Genomic DNA, 25173 nt, shown 5'->3' on the forward strand with positions numbered 1-25173 from the left:
GAAAGACAGTTGTAGAATAGATGTGCAAAAATTTGCTTTTAACCAGTGGGTGGTTGATTGCTGGAACAAACTTCCATCTGTTGTTGTAGAAGTTGACAGCTTAAGTAAATTCAAGGTAGGACTTAAACAAACATTTGGGGCAAATGGATGGGTGAAATGGGAAGGGTTTTTTTTTTTTTTTTTTTTTTTTTGATGCTGTATATAAGCTTGCTTTCTTGCATCATATGCCTCCACTAATGCTAACTCAGCCACAGAGTGAAAAAAGCCCATTAAAGTTCCTTGCGTCATCAAAGGGATTCAAACCCGGGCCTTTTTCATCCGGTGTGGGGAGGATTGTGACGATACCACTGTGCTACCCACGTAGACTAGGCTTAGTGGTTTGCAATAAAAAATATTGTTTAAAGGGGTTTTCAATATAAAAAAAAATATTATATTGAAAGGGGTTTTCAATATAATAAAAAATATTATATTGAAAGGGGTTCATGAGTCAAAAAAAGGTTGGGAACTGCTGCTCTACATGATGCTTGAAATATAACTAATACAAACTAAAAATAGTACTGGAAATAAATTTAAAATAAAAACTCATGCCAGTAGCATGGCAAAATAGTAGAGCAAAAAAAATAATAAACGTAATAATCAAACCAACAGGGAGGGAAGAGAAAAGGCAACAAGACTAAAAATATTGTAGCAGAAACTCCAAATTTATTTAGAAAATCTAAATAAATGAATAAATATTCTTTTATTCATTTATTTAGAAAATCTAAATAAATGAATAAAAGAAATCAATTAAATTTAGATGCCAATTACATTGACATCTGAATTTAATTGGTGTGTGTGTTTACTTCTATTAATTGTTTAGGAACTTTGTGCAACATTGAGTTCTATTATATCTTTTATTTTAACTCTGTCAAAAGCATTTGTTAAATCTATGAAACACAAATTGGTCTATTATCCTCTAATGATTTTTCTGTTATCTGCTTTGTCATAATTATTGCATCTATGCATAATCTATTTTTTCTAAATTGTTGCTGCTTGTCATTCAATTCTAAAATTTCAGTTAATATTTCTGATATTATCTTTTGTATACAGTTGCAATGAAGTGTTTAATAAATTTATACCCATTTTTTTGTGTGTTGGTATTATTCTATTTTTCTGCCAATCACTTTGTATGTTCTTTTCTTTAAAAATCTATTTAAATAATTCTGTTAATTCTGCATTTCTTTCTATTAATTAATTCTTTCTAGCATTTCTAATTTAATTTCTTCTGCATTTAATTCTATGTCCTCTTCATTGACCTTATTTTCTTTGTTTTCTAACATTTGCTGCCCTTTTCTTGTGCATAATTTTTTAAAATAATTTTCCCTTGTAGTTGAATCTGTTTATAGTTATTTTTCTCATTCTTTTGAAAACCTATTCCGACACAGTTGTTTTATTTTTCATATCTCCTCAGTGTATTATATCTGTGCATCTGTTTTATTTAATAAATGTTTCTGAAGTGCTTTTGCTTTGATCTTATCTAGATCTTTTATTTCTTCTGTATACCTGCTGTAGGGTTTATAATTTTTATTCTTTTTTATATTTTATTCTAATAATGTGTTATACGATGCTTTATTATATACAAATTTTAATCCTTTCCCATTTTTCTTTTATTGACTGATTTTCATATTCCATTTCTTTTAATTCTAAATATTCTCTCAATATATTTTTGTATAGATTCCTAATATTTTTAACTTGTAATAATTCAGTTTTGAATTTTGTTTCTTTATCTTTGTTTATTTTTTCTTAAAGGATTCTCTATATCTGAATGTTCCTACTACTAATTTGATTGCTTTCATATGTTCATATTTGCTGTAAATTCTATTGTAATCTTTAATTTGTCAAATTAAAGCTTCAAGATAACTTCTGCAATAACAATATAATTAACATGATATGTTTTATCTACTGTTTTAATTTATTCCCCCCCATTATTGTTTAGCCTTACAATAGGATTCAGTAGAAAATCTAGAAACGTTTCAATTTGCATAAGTATGTTTAGTAATTTGTTATATTAGGTGTTAATAAGGCTTTCTATCTTTACACAATGAAATAAAAAACTTAATTCATCATTAAACATGGTATCAACAGTCTTCTTTAATTTTAATAATAAATATATATTTAAATTTCCATATTAAATACTTAAGTTTTCTTTGCAGAGCCAAATGGTATGATAGTAATTCGCAATGGACATACTTCTCAATCACCACCTTTGAGAACTGTACAATGGTTTCAGCAGTCAGGCTTTCAGGAAATAATTGTTCCATCATCAGAAGGCCTTTATGTTCGTATGACAGCTCGCTTTAACATAAGCTCTTTTCTTTCCTTTACATATGCAGTTTTCCATTATGGAAGTAAGTTGTTTTAAAGTTATGAAAAGAATTTCAAAATATTAATATTAAAATTTAATTTTAGATTTATTAAAATTAACTGATATTTAGGTTAACTTGCTAGCAGTTGCTAAGTTTGAGTGGTCCTCCTGCCAGGCGGACTTATGTCTCCAACATTTAAACTTATGATATGATAAAAAATTATTCTGAATTTTTTTTTTTTTCCTTGATACCCAGTGACATTAGATGGATTTTTGAAAAATAAATCTTCACACAGCTCAGCTCAGCTCATTTCAACTGATTCAACCTTAACTTTTACCACATGCTGTAGCTGTTAGCAGATTTTTCCTTGAGTGAATGTGTGTGCATGCACACATTTTTGACCATTTTGGTCAACAATAATATGGTGTTATGTTTTCTGCCATATAGCAGAACCTTGACAGCCAGAACTCAATCATATCTTTGTCCTTAGTCCTTGTCTCATGATGCTTATCAACCTCTTTCAAGTCATCTGGTATTCCACTTCTCCTTCGTGGTCTCTTGCCCATCAGCTTCCCTTCACACCCAAGGTTCTGAGCTGGATATCATCATTCTTCTCTTTCTTGGTGATTCCTTTCTACTACTTCTCTCTCTCTCTCTCTCTCTCTCAGGGTAACTCGAATTATTTTATTTTTTTTTTTTTTTGGCTAGTGCAGCATAAACCCCATGCTTTCATGCACCATATAGCTAATAATAATAATATTTACAACCTTATGAAATTCTCCTCCTTCCCTCGCTATATGTCCAATCCAATTTTTCTTTCTTTCCTTATAGCTTTTATCATATTTCTGTTTTTGCTGAACCCCTCCCTCTTTCAACCCTCTTCTAACCCCATAACTCAAAAGCTTATATTCTTATAATTTCCCCCAAAGCATAATGTTGTATACCATGAATGCTATATACCATGCCTAAAATAAAATAAATGTCATAGCAGAAATGGAGAGAAAATACTCAGTGTAGCCTCGTATGATCTGCCATATTTTTTTTATTGGCCGGTACTACTATATATACAGTCTAAATGATAATTTTTATATTACAGTCCAACCCTGATAATATCATGCCTGGTTATGCCACAGTTTGAAATGTAAGGTGTCTCCCCCAAGAGGGACATAAAAAAAAATGTAGTTTGTGGCAAAACACAAATTTTACAATAGGTATTACAGTAGTTATCCAATATTAATTACTGTATATGCTTTGTTTCTCCCTTGTCTCGCCTTAGAGGTGGCACCTTCGTAGCCAGGTGGGCAGGAGCAGCAGTGCGTAGCACATGCTTCTTGATTAGACCGAGGTTTGAACCTAGATGATGTGAGTGCTCTTTGCAATGTTTAGTCAGTTCTATGTGATATAAGCACTGGGTAAATTAAATTGAGAGTAGGAATCTGTTATAGTCCAAATGACTGTGATGAACATAATGAACAAGTATACAGACAGGTAAAGAGAGTCAGTAGATAGGAATGCCTTATGGGGCATTTTAATTTTTCAGATACTTATTGGAAATTGTGGGTTGGCCCTGCACACAGTAGCCAAAATTTCTGAGTTTATTGGATGACATGTTAACTATAGCAACATGTTAGAGATGTTGAAAGCAATGAAAGATGTTGAAAACAACAGAAAGCAATAATCTTGATCTGGTTATCAACAGTGACCCTTTTTGCATTAAGAACATGCACAAAAGGAACCACTAGGTGACAGTGATCATAAGATATTGACGTGGGATTTATTTAACAAAATAAACTACTGTGATGTATGAAGGGAAAGGATTCTGCTTTCATAAAGGTAACTACAACAGTCTCAGTCAGTTTAAATTCTAAAAGGGAAGAATTCAAGGATGCAATTGTATGAGCTACTAGGCTTTTTATACGAACAAAGAGCTTTTGTTCAAGGTTTAGACCAAAACAGATGTCAATTGAGCTGATTACTGTTGGTAGAGAAGTAAAATGTGGAACAATTATAAATTAGCAAGTTATATTATCTGTTATACAGGACACTGAAGAGAAATTTGGACAACAGGTACAATAAAGGGTGCCTCCATAGCCAGGTGGGAAGGAGCAGCAGTGCGTAACACACGCTTCTTGATTAGACCGGGGTTCGAGCCCGTCACCACCAAATACGGAGGATGCGGAAAGGTCAGGAAATGACCACCGCATATTCCTGGAGCAATATGGCCTTAGTTGCTAATGCTCCTTTAAAAAAAAAAAAAAAAAAAAAAAAGGTACAATAAAGAATGTGCTCGGCATTTATTGGGAAAAAAAATTAGTTACAAAATTTGTCACTATATGGCACTGTGGCAATACAAATAACTTGAACAGCGCTACAATTGTTCAATGTATCCTCCATTTTGGTCAACAACAGTTTCCATTTGAAGAACAGCATTTTCTATAGCAGAATGTAACATGTCAACTGGAATAGCCAGCACACGACATCTAATGCTGTCCTTCAGATCTGTCAGAGTTTGACATCCTTCCTGATACACCTGTTTCTTCAAAAAAACCCGCAACCAGAAGTTGCATGTAGTGAGGTCTGGTGATCGGGGTAGTCAAGATGTCTGTAAACAATGTCTGATGGCCTGTTCATCTGTAAAGTGTTGCCTTAGCAATCTTTGGACACAACGGTGGATGTGGGGTGGCACACCATCTTGCATGAATATGGTATCCTGAAGGCACCCACGTTGTTGCAGCTCTGATATTACAAAATTTGCCAACAGTTCATAATATTGCTGTCCAGTGACGGAACAGGTGCGGGGTCCAGTCGATGTTACCTGTTAAAAAAAAATATGGCCCAATCATGAATGCGGCCGTAAATCCACACCACACTATTACTTTTGGAGAATGCAATGGGACCTGTTGGATAACTCAAGGGTTTCCTGTTGCCCAAATGCGACAGTTGTGCATATTCACTTGTCCATTTAAGCTGATTGGTTGGTTGGGTTTTATTGTCACATTAACAATTGTAAAGCAGTTATTAATCAGTCCAAACTAGAGTTTGAACAGGCTAAGAGTAGAAAACTTGCTTCTTGCCCTAATGGTAGCCGAGCATTCTGGTCTCTTGCCAAAGCTATTGGCCGCAACTTTTGCCCATCTCTGCTCCCGCCTCTGTCCAAACCAGATAGTTCTGTTGTCACTTCAGCCAAGGATAAAGCTGACCTGCTAGCATCCCATTTTTCTTCCAGCTCATGTATTAATGATCTTGGTAAAACACCTCCCACCATTCCTAACACGCTCCATTCAATGCCTTCTGTGGTCTTCCGTCAAAAGGATATCAGAAGGATTTTGATGAATCTTGATGCTAAGAAAGCTCCAGGTCCTGATGGTATTTCTCCACTTGTTCTCAAAACCTGTGCTCCTGAACTTACTCCTATTCTTTGCCGCCTTTTTTCACTTTCTTATTCCAAAGGTGTTTTTCCTTCTGCTTGGAAATTTGCTCATATCCAGCCAGTTCCTAAAAAGGGTGACAAATCCCTCCCATCCAATTATCGTCCCATTGCAATTACTTCTACTCTTTCTGAAGTAATGGAGAAATCAATTAACCGGCAACTCTTAAACTACCTAGAAACCTTCCGTCTGATCAACGATCGCCAGTATGGATTCTGTCAGTGTCGATCCACTGGTGATATTCTGGCTTATGTTACCCATTTATGGACTAATTCAATGGAAAGGTTCGGTGAAACACAAGTAGTTGCTCTTGACATCTCAAAGGCTTTTGATCGTGTTTGGCATAAAGGTCTTCTAAACAAGCTTCCATCTTATGGTTTGCCAACTGTTTTTAGTAATTGGTTATCCAGTTTTCTCTCTGATCGCTCACTGAGGGTGATGGTAGATGGCTCTGTCTTCTAACTTCTCCACTAATGCCGGTGTCCCCCAAGGTTCAGTTCTTTCCCCCACTCTTTTCCTTTTGTATATCAATGACCTTCTTCCATTGACTGGAAATCCTACCCATAGTTTTGCCGATGATAGCACATTGCATTCAACTTTCCATTTTGAGAAACCTTGTCCTGCTCAATCAGCTTCAAGTTCTCGAAAATCTGCTGCCAATTCCTTAAATGCCAATCTTCAGGTAATTCTCCAGTGGGGCAAAGACAACTTAGTTGATTTCAACCCTTCTAAAACTCAGTCTTGTCTTATATCTCGCAAAAAGGATTCTTCTGCTCCTATGCTTATCTTTAGTGACACTCCGATTTCTAGGCAAAATGATATATCTCTTTTGGGGATTACCCTGACTTCTAATCTCTCTTGGCACAAGCACATTACAAATATTGCTTCCTCTGCATCTAAAAAACTTGGTTTTCTCTTTCGCTCTCGGCGTTACTTTTCTTCCAAACAGCTGCTCACTCTGTATAAATCGCAAATCTGCCCTGCCATGGAATATTGTTCCCACATCTGGGGTGGTGCCCCCAAAACCTCTCTCAGGCTTCTTGATTCCATTCAGAAGAGGGCAGTTAGGTTAATTAATGATTCATCTCTAACAGAGTCTCTCCACTCGCTTTCTCATAGACGTACTGTTTCTGCTGCATGCCTCTTCTACAGATACTTCCATGGGCACTGTTCTTCTGAATTGGCTTCTATAATTCCCGCTCTCTCTTTCAAAACAGTCCGAACACGTGCCGCCACCAGCCAACATCCATTTACTGTCCAGCTTCAAACCCACAGAACCAACTTTTCATCTTCCTCATTTATTCATTCAACTGCCGTTTTCTGGAACAACCTTCCTTCATACGTATTTCCTGAAAATTACAATCTACAGAAGTTCAAGTCCAATGTCAACAAATATCTTCTTTCGTCTTTTCAACCTCCAACCGAAGCACGGTACTAAGTACTATAGGTTCTAATACCTCTCGTGTTTGGGGTTCTCATAAAAAAAAAAAAAAAAAAACATTAGCAACTAAGGCTATAATGTGCCCATTTAAGCAGAAGTGGGCTTCATCACTCCAAAGATGTTCCATGGCCAAGTGATATCCGTGCCAGAAACTGAAGTGCATATGTGAAATGAATATCTGCATCACCATGGTTTTTAGCACGTGCATCTTGTAAGGATAGAACCGCAGCACCTGACGCATTATTAGCCTTACAGTGGAATACGGCATGTCCACTTCAAGAAATAGCTGGCAGACGTGCGCCACCACATGGAGATTGATTTGATAAATCCACAACAGCCATAGCCACATCTTCAACACGAGGAGTCCACTAATTTTCAACCTCTACCTGGTTGGACACCAAGATGTCCTGTCGCTTCAAATTTCGCAATCATTTTGCGGACAGCACAAACAGTCATAGGTCCACATGTGCCTTATGTGCTTCTGATGCAGGAATTCTCTGATAGCTGCAGCTGTATTTTTGCTGTTCTGATAGTACAGCTTCACTAATAGTGCATTTTCCTGCAACGTTGTTGGCATTGCTTCTGTAGTGCTGGCTACTGTATGATTTTAAAGAGACTGCTTTGCTTTTATACAGTACAGTAGAGCTGAGTAGTGGTGCTGTAGCAATAACGTACAATTATGCAAATAACTTACGTTATTTGCATAATCATAACTAAGATAGTTACGCACCATACAGTGAATTTTGTAACTTATTTTTTTTTTCCAATAAATGGTAAACGCATTCTTTATTGTACCTGTTATACAAATTTTTCTTCAGCATGAGCCTTAGAACTCGCTCCAGAGCCCCTACATAGGGATACTTTAATTTTAACAACCCTGTATTAGTACAAACTGGTCTACAATCAGATCATTAAGGGTGTTAAGCAAGCTAAGGCAGATTGAGATATCCTTGGCTAAGAGTGCAATGAAAAGTATCAAATTCTTTGCTTATGTTAATAACTAGAACGAAATGGATGATCAACATTGGTCCCCTAGATATGAAAGGCATTATTGATGATCCTGTTGGGTTTCTGACAAACTAAAGAAATATTTTGTATTTACATCACCCTTGAAATTTTTAGAGATGGCAACACCAGAAGTATACTACGTTATTAATATTAGTAGAGGCATAAGATGCAAGAAAGCAAGTTCCCATTTCACCCATCCATTCGCTCCAAATGTGTGTCTAGTTCTGCCTTGAATTTATTTAAGCTGTCAACTTCTACAACAACAGATAGAAGTTTTTTTCCAGCAATCAACCACCTACTGGCTAAAGGCAAATTTCTGCACATCTTATTCTGCAACTGTCTTTCCTCAGTTTGAATTTATGTTCCCTCAGGTGATTAATCTGGGCAAGAGGAAGAATCCTATCAGCATTGAGCATGCTCAAACCATTCAAGGCTTTATACACCTCAATCAGATCACCTTGCAGGTGCCTAGTCTCCAGACACTGTAATTTGAAAACTTAACCCTTTCTTCATAAGAGCAACCCTTTGTTCCATTCACTAATCTTGTTGCCCTTCTGTATTCATTCCAGTAGCTCTACATCCTTCCTAAAATGTGGCCTCCAGACCTGTATACAGTACTGAGGGTGTGACTTGACCATTGCCTTATACAAGGGGATAATCGCACTGTTTCCGTGCTAGAAAAATTCCTGTCTATCATTGACAAGACACCATGAGCTACTCTTGCAGACCATCTGCACTGCTCAGAAGACCTCATATCTGACTGCACAATTACCCCTGGATCCTTTCCATTTTCTGCTACCCTAAGTGTAGTACCACACAGTTGATATGTTACTCTAGGGTTACTGCTACCCATATGCAGTACTTTACATTTGTCAATGTTAAACTTCAGTTGCCGCCTCTCAGCCCATCTGCTCAACTTTTCTAGCTCCTCTTGCAGGAGCATGCTGTCATTAGTGTCATCTGCAAACTTAGACATTAAACCTGATATTCCATCATCAATATCATTAATAAATACAGAAAACAACAATGGACTCAGCACTTGAACCCTGGGGGACTCCACTAATAACATTAGTCAACGAAGAGCAGTGACTATTGATTACCACTGTCTTCTCTCACTCAACCATCCCTTTATTACCTGCAGCAATTTGCACTTAATGCCATGGTACTCCAATTTATGCAGCAGTCTTCCATGTGCAAGTGCAACAGAATCAAAAGCCTTCCTAAGATCCAAGTATATAATATCAAAATTATTTTTTGCATCTAGTTCCTTTGTGACCATATCATAGTATCCAATCAAATTTGTCAGACAAGACTTCCCCTTAACAAACTCATGCTGTGTCTGAACTGTAACTGAAGTCTTCTCTAGATGAGCCTGCAGTACTTCTTTAATCAGTGCTTCCATTAATTTACCTGGAACAAAAGCTAAACTAACAGGTCTGTAATTACTTGTGTCACCCTTTGATCCTTCTTTATGAATTGGAGTCACATTTGCACATCTCCAGTCCATGGGTGCTTCCCCTGAGCCCAAGGAAGCTCTCACAATTATGACTAAGCATTTGCTTACTACCTTTGCTGCTTCCTTTAATATAACTGGATAAATCCCATCTGCCCAGGTGCCTTTCTTATGTTCAATTTCAACAATTTCTCCTCTACTTTGGTCTCAGTTATTACAAAAGCATTTAGATCCCTGCCAGAGTTTAATACACCTCTGGCATTCCTCCCATCCTGAATAAATCTTCATGTGTAAATGTAGATGCAAAATACTCATTCAATTTTGTTAGCTGTCTGAGCAGGATCATCAACAGTTGAACCATCGATATTAAGTGGACCAATTTGATTCATTCCTTTCCTTCTAGAGTTTACATAAGTAAAGAACTCTTTGCTGTTTTTCTTTCCATCCTTTGCCAAAGGCAAAAGCAGACCAGCTTACATCTACCATAGGCTTCTGTGTTACCTGTTAATTTATATGTATCCCATTCATTTTTCTTCTCTGCCATGTCTCATTAGTTCATCTGACAACCATTTAGGCCTATATAACTAGGAGTTAAATGATATTTGTAATAATTGCAAAGAAAGTGGAAGAAAAAAAATGATTGAAGTAAAAGGTAAATGAGGTGCCTGAGGCTGATGGGATCTATCCTTTTATATTAAAAGCAGCAGAAGAGGTAAGCAAACATTTGGCTGTAATTGTTAAAGCATCCTTTTATGGGAGGTACCTATGGATTTTATATGTGCAGATGTTTCTCCTGTTCACCAAGGGGATCAAATTGCAATCAATTATAGGCCTGGGAGCTTTATTTCAGTTCCAAGGAAAATAATGGTATCAGTTGTTAAAGAAGATTATCTTAACAAAAATAGTTATGTGGAAATCCAAGGATGGTGGATTTAATGAGGGGGTGGGATCCTGGCTGATCAGTCTGATTAGCTACAATGATGCAATAACAAAAGAACTAGATGCAAATAGTTCTGATATTATGTATTTAGATTTCAGTAAAGCTTTTGACTCTGTTCCACACAAATGACTGCTGTATAAATTGAAACAGCTGGCATTAGAGACAAGTTACTGCTTTGGATAAAGGGATGGTTGAGTGACTGAACACAGAGGTTGATTATAAATGGACACTGCTCTTCTTTGACTAATGTTATGTTCAGCTCAATACTAGTAATGTTTTCAAGTGCTTTTGAATGTGCAATATAACTTTATATTAGCATTAGTAGAGGCATATGATGCAAGAAAGCAAGCTTATGCAGCATCAGCCGGGAAAAAAAAAAAAAAAAAACCCACTTCACCCCTCCGTTCGTTCGAAATACCTGTCCAGCTGAGCCTTAAATTTATTTAGACTATCAACTTCCACGACAAGGGATGGAAGTCTGTTCCACCAACCAACTACCCACTGGCTAAAGGCAAATTTGATTATTCTGAGCAAGAGGCAGAATCCCATCAGCATTGAGCATACTCAAACCATTCAAGGCTTTATACACCTCTATCAGATCACCTCGCTGGTGCCTAGTCTCCAGACACTGTAATTTCCAAAACTTACGCCTTTCTTCGTAAGAGTACACCTTTGTTCCATTCACTAATCTTGTTGCCCTTCTCTGTACTTGTTCCAGCAGCTCTACATCCTTCTTAAAATGAGGCCTCAAGACCTGTATATAGTACTCAAAGTGTGGCCTGACCATTGCCTTATACAAGGGAATAATCACCTCCTTATCCCTGCTAGAAAAATTCCTGTATATCATTGACAAGACACCATGAGCTACTCTTGCAGCCTGTCTGCACTGCTCAGAGAACTTCATATCTGCCTGCACAATTACCCCCAGGTCCTTTTCATTTTCTACCACTGTCAGTGTAGTACCACAGAGTTGATACGTTGCTCTGGGGTTGCTGTTTCCCATATCTAGTACTTTACATTTGTCAATGTTAAACTTCATTTGCCACCTCTCAGGCCATCTGCTCAACCTTTCCAGATCCCGTGGCAGCAGCAGCATAGTGTCAGTAGTGTCCTTGACAACCCTGCCAACCTTTGTATCGTCTCCAATGGACATTAAGCTTGATATATACCATCATCAGTATCATTTATAAATACAGAAAACAATAATGGACCCAACACTGAACCCTGAGCGACTCCACTAATAACGTTAGTCCACGATGAGCAGTGTCCATTGATTACCACTCTGTTTTCTCCCCATCAAAAACCACCCCTTTATCCATAGCAGCATTTTTGCCTCCAATGCCACACTGCTCCAATTTGTGCAGCAGTCTTCCATGTGCAACAGTATCAAAAGCCTTTCTAAGATCCAAGTATATAATATCAAAGTTATTTCCTGCATCCAGTTGTTTTGTGACTGCATCATAGTATCCAATCAAATTGGTCAGACAAGACTTCCCCTTAACAAAACCATGCTGTGTCCGAGCTATAACTGAAGTCTTGTCTAGATGATCCTGCAGTGCTTCTTTATCAGTGCCTCCATTAATTTTCCTGGAACAGAAGTTAAACTCACAAGTCTGTAATTACTTGTGTCAGCCTTTGATCCTCCTTTGTGAATTGGGGTCACATTTGCACATCTTCAGTCTGGGCACCTCCCCTGAGTCCAAGGAAGCACTCATAATTATGGCTAAGGGTTTGCTTCCTTTCCTGGCTCCTTTAGTATAACTGGACTGATCCCATTAACCCCAGGTGCCTTTCTTGTGTTTATCTTCAACAATTTCTCCTCCACTTTACTCTCAGTTATTACAAGATTATCTAGCTTACTGCCAGAGTTGAATACACCTCTGGCATTCCCCTTGCTGAATAACTCCTCATGTGTGAAGTAAATGTCGATGCAGAATATTCATTTAGTTTGTTAGCTACCTGAGCAGGATCATCAATAGTTGACCCATTGATATCAAGTGGACCAATCTGATTCATCCCCTTCCTTCTAGAGTTTACATAAGTAAAGAACTCTTTGCTGTTTTTCTTTGCATCCCTTGCAAAAGATTTCTCGTAACCTGCCTTCACCTGCCTAACCTCCTTTGTAACTTGGTTACAGACCAGCTTATATCTATCATAGGCTTCAGTGTCACATGTTAATATATATGTATCCCACACATTTTTCTTCTCTGTCATATGCCTCATTAGTTCATCTGACATCCATTTAGGCCTAAACCTTGAACAATATTTCTTAGTTGGTATTTAAAGCCTAGTTGCTTCCAAGATAAGTTCTTTGAATGCTTCCGATTTTGAATTTGCTGCTGGTAACATCTTCAGTTGGTCCCACTGTATAGAATTTAAATACTGTCTCAGACCATCGTAGTCGCCTTTACGAAAGCAATAACCCTTGCCTTTACCACTGATGGTACCTCTTTGAGTAAATCCCACTTCAGCACACTGTGATCACTGCCACCTAGTGGTTCCTTTATCTGCAGATTCTTAATGCATGAAGAATCACTACTGATAATCAAATCAAGAGTATTACTCCCTCTAGTTGCCTCCCGAACATGCTGATGTAGAAAACAATCCAATAAATCCACAAAAGCCTTGCTAGTGTGTGAGTGACCAACCCACAAATTCCAGTCAATATCTGGGAAATTGAAATCCCTCATTATAAGTCTCTCTGATGTACTGGCCCACTCTATTTCCCTGTACAGTTTCTTATTATACTCATCAGAGTCATTAGGCCTATAGCACACTCCTACTCTCAATTTTGATCTCCCAATGCTTATGTCACACGAAACTGACTCGACACTGCACTGTCCAGCGATGTCGACTAGTTTCACTTCCTTGGATTTTGTGTTTCTTATCTAATTGCATAGCCCCTCCTCCCTTCCTATCTTGTCTATCCTTTCTGTAGACGTATTCCCCAAATTCCAGTTCTGCATTCCTTATATCTGTGTGACACCACGTCTCTGATATCCCAATAATATCTGCCTTTGATGCTTTGAGCAATACCTCAAATTCATCAAATTTATTTACCAAACTCCTAGCATTGGTGTACATGCACCTGTTTCTATTCTTAGCTACCCTAACACAACCCATGTGTTTACTTGTACTTCAATGACTCCCAGCAGTCTCTGAAATATCCTGCATCTTGTTTTTTAGGCTTCTGCTCATTCCAATAGAAGTGCAAGAATCACTTTCACCTCTGCCAGTGGCTACTGTTAATCTGTTAGTCTTTGTATCCCCCCAAGCTAGCAGTTTTCCGACCCACCTAACACTGCCTCGATAACATCAGAAAACATTCCTGCACCCTTTCTATTTAAATGTATCCCATCCCTGTAGAAGCAGTCTCTCCTGTTAACAGTTACAGTCCAGGCTGAAAAAAAAAAAATCTTCCCCTTGAGCCTCGCACAGTCTTTCCAGGGACGAATTGATCAACAAGGCTCTCATCATTATACTCCCTCCTATCGTGTCTGGGCAGAATTGCAGACACTTTCAGATTCAATCCTAATTCCTGGCTTTTTTTTCAACAGTGACCTGTATTTAAGTAATTCTGCCGGTCTCCTACTCTTGATATCATTAGTGCCCTTAATATTATAATTATCACCTTTTGTGCCCTTAATATTATAATTAGCTGAACATAAATCATATCTTGCTTGAAGCCACCATAACCAACTAGTGAAATGTGAAGGTATATTTTTATTCTTGTTTGTACTCACCATGGTTCAAGCTCATGTGACTGCCAAATATGGTGATATTTTGTATTCTCTGCCTTTGAACTCTTGATTATATGCTGTCATCCTAGAGTATAAATAGAAAGAGTTGACAGTGAGAGCCAGATTTGAAAGTACTTTTGTCAGAACATTTAAATTTTTAAACTTATCCCTATGTTAATGGTTTCATGTATTTAGTTTTTTAATTTTGGAAATTTGTTATACAATCAGTCCTCATATAACACGTGTTTACACTACACGAATTCGATCATACACGATTTATGAATAGGGGAACGATATCTTATATAACACAAACCGAATTCGCTTATGCACGATTCGCCTTTGTGTTTACAAGAAATGCCAGTCGAACGCGGAATCACCCCAACTAAACGCAACACGATAGGAATGAAGTGGAGATTCTGAAAATGTATTTATGTGTTTTACCATAATAACATAGAATTCCAGCTATCGGTATTATCGTGAATGCAATTAGATAGAGTTTACTACCAGTTTATAACAGATTCCACTAGCAGAAACACAACTGGAAATTGTTTTTATTGTTTTATGGTAGTAACCCCTAGAAATGTGCTTTAGTAAAATGTGAGGTGTTAATAGTGTATCTCTGCCTTTACGGTGTTGTTTATTCAGTTGCTACACGTGCGCAGCTTTGTTTATGTGTATCAAGCATGCCTCCTCATTTTGTAATGGTGCTTTATTCCCTAAAAATGAGTAAAATACTTAAAAGGTGTGAAAAGGAAGCATCCTGGTGAAAGCACTGCAGATTCAGACAGAAAAAAAAAAGAAGCAATATCGATAAACAGAGGCGGACTGGGTCAAGAATTCTTACCCAGGAAAATTTGTATTGTCCTCACACTAGCGTTTATGGCCAAAATCACACTGGTAAGGCTTATGGCCAGTCCGCCACTGTCGATAGCGAAAAAATATGAAACTGTGAAACGCTTTGAGCGAAATGAAGACCATGTGATATTGCACGTGCTACAGACCTAAATGAGGTAAGGCCGAATATTACAAAGAATGCAGAGAAAATAAAAACAACTTTCATAGCAGGAACAACTCAAAGGGTAATTAAAATCCACTAGATTAAGACACAAAGAATTGGAAGAGATGGAACGGCTGTCATCTGTTTCCATAAAAAATCAAACAAAAAACAAGTTTGCTTACGATAGAAGCAAAAGCAGTAGCAATATTTTATTACGTAATAGTCGTAATAAAATGCGTATTTTATTTGTAAAAAATACTTACGTATTTTTTATTATTTATTATATTATAATAAAATATAATATAATAATAATAAAAAATATTATAAAAAATTATAATATTATTTTTTATTACGTATTTTAATTGTTATAAAATACGTAAGTATTTTATTACGATTATTTATTGTGTTTGGTAATGTTTTGGTTACCAATGTGTGTTCAATCTTGGATGGTCGGCACCTAACCCTATTTTTCCCATAGGGCCTGTTGTTTATATTGCACGATTTTGTATTGCACGAGGGTTTCTATTTTATAAAATATAACCACATGTTTTGCTCAGAAATTAAACTTTTTTTTTTTTTTTTGTTCCAGTTTTAAGTTCTTCAATTAAACTAATTTCATTTATCATTTGAAATTGTGTTTTTATTTGTCTCTTCATTATCATCAGTGTCTTCATTTTTTTTCAGGATTTGTAACCACACTATTTCACTCTGTATGAGTTAGTGAAAAATAAGAGCATTGCTTTGTGCATTACGACATTCCTCAATAGCCTCTGTCTACAATTTATGCTTTTTCACACGTTACTTCTGCATATTTTAAATCATTCCCAATTTTTTTGTATTAAATAGTGAAACCTGTGAAATTGGAGGTATTATGTTTTATTATCTAAAAAAACATGTGGCCCACAGCATATCTTTCCATTTAGATAAAACTATTCTTTTATATTTATTTCTGAACAGGAATTTTCAAACATACTAAATTAGTTTTCCACTAATTAGTTATCACGAATAATGATAACAAAAGCCTCACCTGTAGTGAATGGATGGATATTATTAGCCTTATGGTGCAAGGATACCTGAGGCTTATGCTGCACCAGCCAAAAAAAATTTCTGAATTACCGAGAGAGAGAGTCAGAAGTAAAAGGGAATCACCAAGAAAGAGAAGAATGAATGATGATATATCCAGCTCAGGACCCTGGGTGTGCCAAACCCATACTCACCAGATGTGAGCCAAAAATGTGACTCTTTCTGGTAAGCACATTGTAGGAAAACAAGTGTGCTATAGTGGCACTGTTATTTCAGAATTTAGGCCCTTCCAAGCATGATGGTACTATAAGTAGTAATTGGAAATGCTTCTGGATTCCATGTCGGATCATGTCATTAGGCCTAATGAGGAAAGATTTGGCATCTTGGTAGTCTTCTGCGTGGCATAGTTAATAATAGCTGCAAAATATTTCCTGATTACACCTGTTGTTGCACAATTTCAGAAACTTCAGCTATCAAGCAGTTCTGTTGTGTGGGAGCTTATTTGATGTAATACTTTTAGTACAATGAAATGTACTTGTAATTTTTTTTTTTCTATAACTTCATCCCATTCCATTTTTAGAGGATTTTTATAGCACTTTATATATTCTTTATACAATCAATTAACATTAATACAGGTATATGATACAAGAAAGCAAGCTTATACATCAGCAAAAAAAAAAAAAAAAAAAAAAACTTACTATTTCACCAATTCATTTGCTCCAAACGTTTGTTTGCTCACTTGTTCTTTGAATTTATTTAAGTTCTCAACTTCCACAGCAACAGGTGGAAGCTTGTTCCAGCAATCAACTACCTTGCTGGCTAAAGGCAAATTTCTGCACATCTATTCTACAACTGTCTTTCCTCAATTTGAATTGATGCCCTTTCAGGTTTGTAATCTGAGCAAGCAGAAGAATCTCACCAGAATTCAGCGTGCTCAACCCATTCAAGGCCCTATACAACCTCAATCAGAGGTTGTATAGGGCCTTGAATCAGACAACCTCACAGGTGCGTAATCTCCAGCTGCTGCAATTTGCAGAACTTAAGCCTTTCTTCGTAAGAGGACCCCTTTGTAAGAGGACCTCACCAATTTTGTTGCCCTTCTCTGTACATGCTCAAGCAACTCTACATCCTTCCTAAAATGAGGCCTCCAGACCTGTATGCAGTATTCAAGGTGTAGCCTGACCATTTTCGTAGACAAAGAGATAATCACCTCTTTATCCCTGCTAGAAAAATTCCTGGATATCATTGACAAGACCCCATGAGCTGCTCTGGCAGTTTGTCTGCACTGCTCTGAAAACTTCATATCTAACTGCACAATTATCCCCCAGGTCTTTTTCATTCTTCTCTACCCTGAGTGTAGTACTACACAGTTGATATGTTACTCTGGGGATACTGCTACCCATATGCAGTATTTTGCATTTGTCAGTGTTAAACTTCAGTTACCACTTCTCACCCATCTGCTCAACTTTTCTAGATCCTGTGGCAGTAGCTTACTGTCATTAACAACCCTGCCAACCTTTGTGTCATCTGTTAACTTGGACATTAATTATGGCTAAGCATTTGCTTACTTCCTTTGCCACCTTCTTTAATATAACTGGATAGATCCCATCCACCCCAAGTGCCTTTCTTATGTTTAACTTCAATAATTTCTCCTCCACTTCGGTATCTGTTATTACAAAATTATTAGCTCCCTGTTAGAGTTTAATCAGCTTCTGTACTTCACTTTCCTAATGTAGATGCAAAATACTCATTTAGTTTGTCAACTATCTGAGCAGGATCATCAACACTTTAACCATTGATATCAAGTGGACCAATCTAATTCATCCCCTTCCTTCTAGAGTTTATGTAAGTAAAGAAGTTTCTGCTGTTTTTCTTTGCATCCTTTGCCAAGGGTTTCTTTTAATCTGCCTTCGCTTGCCTTGGTTGTGATACAGGTGGGAAGTACCATAGATTGAATTTATTGTACACATTTGGTATTGGGGGTTTCATATGATATTGTGAAGCTGCCACTTCAAATGAAATTGTTCAAATTTCCTTTGAATATAAATAACCTGCTTTGGCAGAATGTTTACAGTAATAAATAAATACACAAGCAAGTCTTGTTGGTTTTTTTTTTTTTTTTTTTTGCTTTATGGGTTGCTAATGAAGTAAAGTAATGGTCTTTTGAACATTATGTGAGGGGAAAAAACACTGGCTTTAGTCATATTTATCTAATCGTCACTGAAGGTAAACAGATTTTATTGCTGCTTAGACAAATTTTAAAATATCTTTGGAAGATAGAGAGGGCTCGTCTAGTTCAGAGAAGGTTTTTTTTTTTTTTTTCTTTTTGCATGAAATTTGCAAGAAACACTAGGAGAATTGGAAATGCTGCCACAGGTGATATTTAACTTCTGAAGGATTAACTTTGTTTAAAAAAGTTCTAAATACATATAAACTTCAGAGCTATAAAGCTTCCTGCTATGTGAATTATATACAGTAAAAGCTCTGTAACATGGACAATATTCTGTTAGAAGAGCATCCACTGTACAGAGGGTCCCATTTTGCAGAGGTTAGTGTAGTTAGCTTCAGTAATTCAAAAAATGAAATTCATTGTAACTGGTTGCTTACTCAGTTTTTTATCATTGTGCATATTTTTTCAAATAACTTTTAATGAATACAAACTCTTAGTAAACACAAACTCTTAATAAAATTTAATATAAATTGCTTTGTTTAGAACATTTCATTTTGGCAGTTTTGCAGATGGGCTGCCAGAGCAGGTCATGGTTTTGTCAATGATATATAGGAATTTTGCTACCAGAGACAAGGTGATTATCCCTTTGTATAAGGCCACACCTTGAGTACTGTGTACAGGTCTGGAGGCCTCATTTTAGGAAGGATGTAGAGTTGCTAGAATGAGTACACAGAAGGGGAACAAGATTGGTGAGAGGAACAAAGGGGTGCTATTACCAAGAGGCTTAAGTTCTGCAAATTGCAGCATCTGGAGACTAGGCACCTGCGAGGTGATCTGATTGGTTTGAGCAGGCTCAATGCTGATGGGATACTTCCACTTGCTCAGATTAAGAACCTAAGGGGCATAGATTCAAATTGAGGAAAGACAGTTGGAGAATAGATGTGTGGAAGTTTCCCTTTAGCCAGTGAGTAGTTGATTGCTGGAACAGACTTCCATCCATTGTTGTGGAAGTTGATAGCTTAAATAAATTTAAGGCTGAACTAGACAAACATTTGGAGTGACTGGATGGATGAAATGGGAAGTTTTTTTTTTACATACAGCATCTGTATGTAAAATTCTTACATACAGATGCTGTATGTAAGCTTGCTTTCTTGCATCATATGCCTCAACTAACGCTAATTTGCATTACAGATATAGATATTAAACAATGAATATAGACTAGTTTTAGTTTATATTCATTTATGCTCACACACAATTCTTGTAATGTAATAGGTCACAATCAAAAATCGCCTCCCTTTTTAAATTTCTACACTCTGCCCTGACACAAACAGCAAGAAATTGCCTTTGCTACACACACACACACACACACACACACACACACACACACACACACACACACACACACACACACACACACACACACACACACAATGTAATTAATAAGAAATTTCCTACCTGTATTCCAGAAGGGGAAACCTACATAAAACAAACTTCAGTAAAACTTTTCATATGTAGCTACTACTATTTCTTGTTGGCAGGTGAAAGAGGTGTGTGTCCGCCCATATGTGTTATCTCTTAATGAAAAAGCTTCACATTGTTGTCACTAAAGTAGTTATGAAAGTAATGTCAAGCATCACATAACGTTTTTATTGAAGTATATGTGGACATAGAAATCTCCCATATGTCAATAAGATAACTACATGCCTCAAGAAGAGTGATCAATACAATCGTTTTGCTCAGATTAATAACTTTTATTTGTCTTTAAAGTTAAGGTATAGATATCAATAAGAGCTGGCATTGGCTGTTGTTACTAGCTTTTTTTTTTATATTCATGCCTTACTTTTAAAACTTCAAGTTTTTGAAATCAAGAACAGTACCCATTAGACTACTGTGCAGACTGCTTAATTTTAATTTTGTGTTGTTCAGAGTATAATTCCCTATAGTTTTAAATGATCTGCAGATAGCAAAATTGCATTGGTTTCTTTTTAATAGTTAGATATAATTTGTAAATTAACAAATTTGCCTTACGTTTGGTAATTAGTGTGTTTCATGGGAGAAACAAGATGTGGGTTTGTTACTCTTTTCAAAAATAAGTTCACACAAAAAAGCAGAAAACATGATGTAATATTATGGGAAACTATCTCTGAGAATAACTTCATAATTTTAAAATTAGCATCCTTTCTCCCAACCATTGCATTGTTTTCCATTGTGCTGTTCTATAGGAACTATTATGTTTGTGATAAGGAGGTGGCGGAGTAAAGTCTGGTAGGAAATGCTAATTTCTTTTCTCGTGTACATGCTCATTTTCTTGGCATACAAATTGATGTTTAATTATTTCAGAATATTAAACATTACATTTCTGGTATTTTATGTAATGAAGTAAAAGAATAGTATTAAATAAAATTTTAAAATTTAAACTGCAAACTTTATCTTCATTAAATTGTTTTTATCCTCAGAAGTTAAAACCATATAATTTTCTGTACCATGTGATTTTTATAAACAACATTTTTATTTTTATTTTTTAGCGAAATGTAATTCTGGTGGAGAATTTCTCTGCAAAAATGATCGCTGTATAGATCGCTCTCTGAAATGTGATTTTCATAATCATTGTGGTGATCAGTCTGATGAAGATGCATGCAATTGTAAGTAATTATTCATGAATATTGATGTGTTATTATAAACTTACAGTACAATTTTCAATTATCTGATCCAGAATCATAAGTGTTTTTGTGCCCAGAGCAAAATACTGTCCCCCACCATCAATTATAAAATACTCCTGGTTATATTTGTCTTTGGATTGTTATTCCCCTGACTTTGTTGTGCCTGTGGCAAATGCACTGTCTGCACCACCTAGTTCTGGATCTGTGTGCAAAACTGAATAACTTCTTTTTTTTTTTTTGGCTAATGCTGCATAAGCTCATAACATTTGCTTTCTTGCATCACATGCCACTACTACTACTACATTGGTCTGTAATACTGCTTTGAACTAAGAATTCATATCTTTTAAATAATTACTCCTGAATGTTTTTTCTGTTTTGCCAGTGGAACATAAGTCTGCTCCCAGAGCTGGCCGCAAACTTTGTTGGGCCCTGTGCAAGGTGAGACAAACAGTTTAGGAAGTTTGGATTAAAATATGGGGGGGGGGGTTAACCAATGTTTCAAATTTTCATATTTATTTCATGTAGGAAGAATATAAGAAAATAATATGATATTATGATCAATATTTAATATACTGGTAAATAATAAACAATTGACTAGAAACATCACATGAATTTCCATTACAAAATGAAAGAAAAACAATTATTCAAAAATATCAAATTGATTTTTTCTATACCCTAGATAAACAGTACCTTATATTTCATTCGTATGTGTGTTTAAAGTAGTGGCTTTTCTAACAGTTAAAAAAAAAAAAGTAAGGAAGAGTGCGATAAAAGTCCATTACATGTCATTATTTCACTCTTACACACTGATTACCATGGGAAATAGTAATGTCAAATGGCAGAATTCAAATTATACAGTTTTCGTTAGGTTATGCCATGCCATTACAAATGTCAAATATTTCTTTCAAACTTTTTAATTATGAGCATAGAAAAAAATATTATATGCAACTCAAGTAAAAAGTGCATTAATAACTCATACGAATTTGTGAAATAATACCCCACTTTTTACTCTTGTTGCATAACTACAGGGTTATCAAAAATGATTGAAGTGTGCCGCTTCATAGAAATTACATGTGCCACTAAATTGATATAAATCCATTATTAATTCAGAATTGAACCTGAAGGGTTCAATTCTCAATAATTCAATTCTTTAGGTTCTGAAGCCTGTGTAGAGGCTGTAAGGTGGCAGCCCCACCACTAGACTTACCCTGCGAAAGGCTGGTAACCTATCTGGGGGACATTCTAAATACTCAAAATAAGCTTGAGGGAAAAAAACTGGACAGATCTCAAGGGTAACAACCTAGGCAATGGATATAAGACTACGATTAAGGAACTTAAAGTAGCAACTTGGAACATTAGGGGATTAAATCACAAATTAGATGACTTGACCATGGAACTAGAAAATAGAAATATTGGCATAGTCATTACTGGAACAAAGGATCCAAAGAAATAGGTAATGATATACTCTGCCGTACCAAATGAAATGTGGGCATCATCGGGAGTTGCTGTTATAATAAAGAAAGAATGGGAAAACAAAATATTAGACTACTCTTGGATATCACCCAGAATATTGAAATTAAGACTAAAAATTCTATTTTATGCAATAACAATTGTTGACATCTACGCCCCAGTAGAAGGCAACCTTGATGAAACCGCAGAATTTTATGACAAATTACAACAGTTCATAGACCAAACTAACAAAAACAAGTATCTCATACTAGCAGGAGATTATCGACATCTGTATGAAATGTTGAACAAAAATTTTCTAGTTGTTTTAGGTCAGCTTCAGGCATGACTCGCAATTTTTTTTTTTTTTTTTTTTTTTTATGTGAACCTCAAACACGAGAGGTTTTAGAACCTATAGTACTTAGTACTGTGCTTGAGGTGGAGGTTGAGAAGACGAAAGAAGATATTTGTTGACATTGGACTTGGAACTTCTGTAGATTGTAATTTTCGGGAAATACATATGAAGGAAGGTTGTTCCAGAAAACGGCAGTTGAATGAATAAATGAGGAAGATGAAAAGTTGGTTCTGTGGGTTTGAAGTTGGACAGTAAATGGATGTTGGCTGGTGGCGGCATGTGTTCGGACTGTTTTGAAAGAGAGAGCGGGAATTATAGAAGCCAATTCAGAAGAACAGTGCCCATGGAAGTATCTGTAGAAGAGGCATGCAGCAGAAACAGTATGTCTATGAGAAAGTGAGTGGAGAGACTCTGTTAGAGATGAATCATTAATTAACCTAACTGCCCTCTTCTGAATGGAATCAAGAAGCCTGAGAGAAGTTTTGGGGCCACCACCCCAGATGTGGGAACAGTATTCCACAGCAGGGCAGATTTGCAATTTATACAGAGTGAGCAGCTGTTTGGAAGAAAAGTAACGCTGAGAGCGAAAGAGAAAACCAAGTTTTTTAGATGCAGAGGAAGCAATATTTGTAATGTGCTTGTGCCAAGAGAGATTAGAAGGCATGGTAATCCCCAAAAGAGATATATCATTTTGCCTAGAAATCGGAGTGTCACTAAAGATAAGCATAGGAGCAGAAGGATCCTTTTTGCGAGATATAAGACAAGACTGAATTTTAGAAGGGTTGAAATCAACTAAGTTGTCTTTGCCCCACTGGAGAATTACTTGAAGATCGGCATTTAAGGAATTGGTAGCAGATTTTCGAGAAGTTGAAGCTGATTGAGCAGGACAAGGTTTCTCAAAATGGAAAGTGGAATGCAATGTGCTATCATTGGCAAAACTATGGATAGGATTTCCAGTCAATGGAAGAAATTCATTAATATACAAGAGGAAAAGAGTGGGGGAAAGAACTGAACCTTGGGGGATAAGAAAAATCCACTTAGCGGCTTTGAACACGACCGTCTCTAGTAGCCTCGTCAGCAGACTGAAAATAGTTTTGTAATTTTAAGAATGGAAAGGACCATAACTATCTATATGCTCAAGAGACTCTGGAGAGTGTAGAATTAAATTCTTTATAGATAAAATAAAAACTAGTCTCTGTTCCTGTCTGATTCATTTTTTTAAATAAGATTTGAGTTCAAAACAGAGAATTTCTTTATTAGATTTCTAAGAATCTTCATCAGATGTATGTTTGATTCATTGTAATGAATGAATCTTCTGGTGTTCTGAAAAAAGCTTGCATCTTAGTTTTATGAATTTTACTTAGCATGTAAATATAAATGCTGTATTAGGTGTGGAAGTAAAGTTCATGGATTGGTTCAATAAAAAAAAAAAGTGAAGAACTCAAAAATGGTTTTATTTTTATTCAAGTGATCACCACCTGATTGAGTGCACTTATGCTGTTCTAAAACTTTCTGAAAGTGTCATTGAAGGCATCCAAAAAAGATGGGTGTTTTTGGATGACCTAACAGCCAAATTGAACATCAAATTGGGTCAGTTCTTCTGTTATCTTTTTCTTTGCCCTCAACATCCTGAAATCTTTCCTTTCGAAGGTAGTTTTCATCTTGGGAAATAGGAAGAAGTTTGGTGTTATTAAATTGGGAAGGCTTGACTGTCTGTAGACAGTGCGAGATGGTCACATTGCCTTGTGCTCCTGCTTTAATGTATTTTGTTTCAATTCTATTTTTCTATCCAAGTCAAGTATTTGATATCCAGCAACTCCCAGGTGTCTTGAGCATCTAAATCTGATGAAAGCATCACTCTGGAATGACCAGGTAAATTTATATTAGCAATTTTGAATATTGAATTCCCAGCCAGCTATTCATTGTTTAAATCAGGCTACGGAATGCTTCGTAGTACAAGGTCACACTAACAAACGTATTGTGCTGAGGGGAGCGAGTTCCCACTGGGGACGCTTGGAATGAACAGGAGCAAAGACTGCTAATTACCGCAGACCGACAAGCTGCTTTAACTGAAGTATTCTTGCATTTGACTTATTTCTCCCAACCTTTGTAACTTTGAATGCATTAAATGTTCCAATCTGTCATATTGCAGAAATAACTCTCCTTA

The 25173-nt window shown here is 36.4% G+C and overlaps 1 protein-coding gene across 2 annotated transcripts in view; it reads left to right on the forward strand.

Moving 5' to 3' along the window:
- Positions 1 to 25173, forward strand: part of LOC150082916 (uncharacterized) — a 159200-nt gene that overhangs the window by 109123 nt on the left and 24904 nt on the right. For both annotated transcript variants that reach the window (XM_090376910.1, XM_090376911.1), the window contains 2 exons: positions 2193 to 2387; positions 21071 to 21187. In XM_090376910.1, coding sequence (XP_090233036.1) covers positions 2193 to 2387; positions 21071 to 21187 — 312 coding nt within the window. The remainder of the gene's footprint in view (positions 1 to 2192; positions 2388 to 21070; positions 21188 to 25173) is intronic.

This window comes from Mastigoproctus giganteus, chromosome 7 (genome assembly GCF_048544385.1).
Source record: "Mastigoproctus giganteus isolate SK-2022 chromosome 7, ASM4854438v1, whole genome shotgun sequence".
Classification (NCBI taxonomy): Eukaryota; Metazoa; Arthropoda; class Arachnida; order Uropygi; family Thelyphonidae; genus Mastigoproctus; species Mastigoproctus giganteus.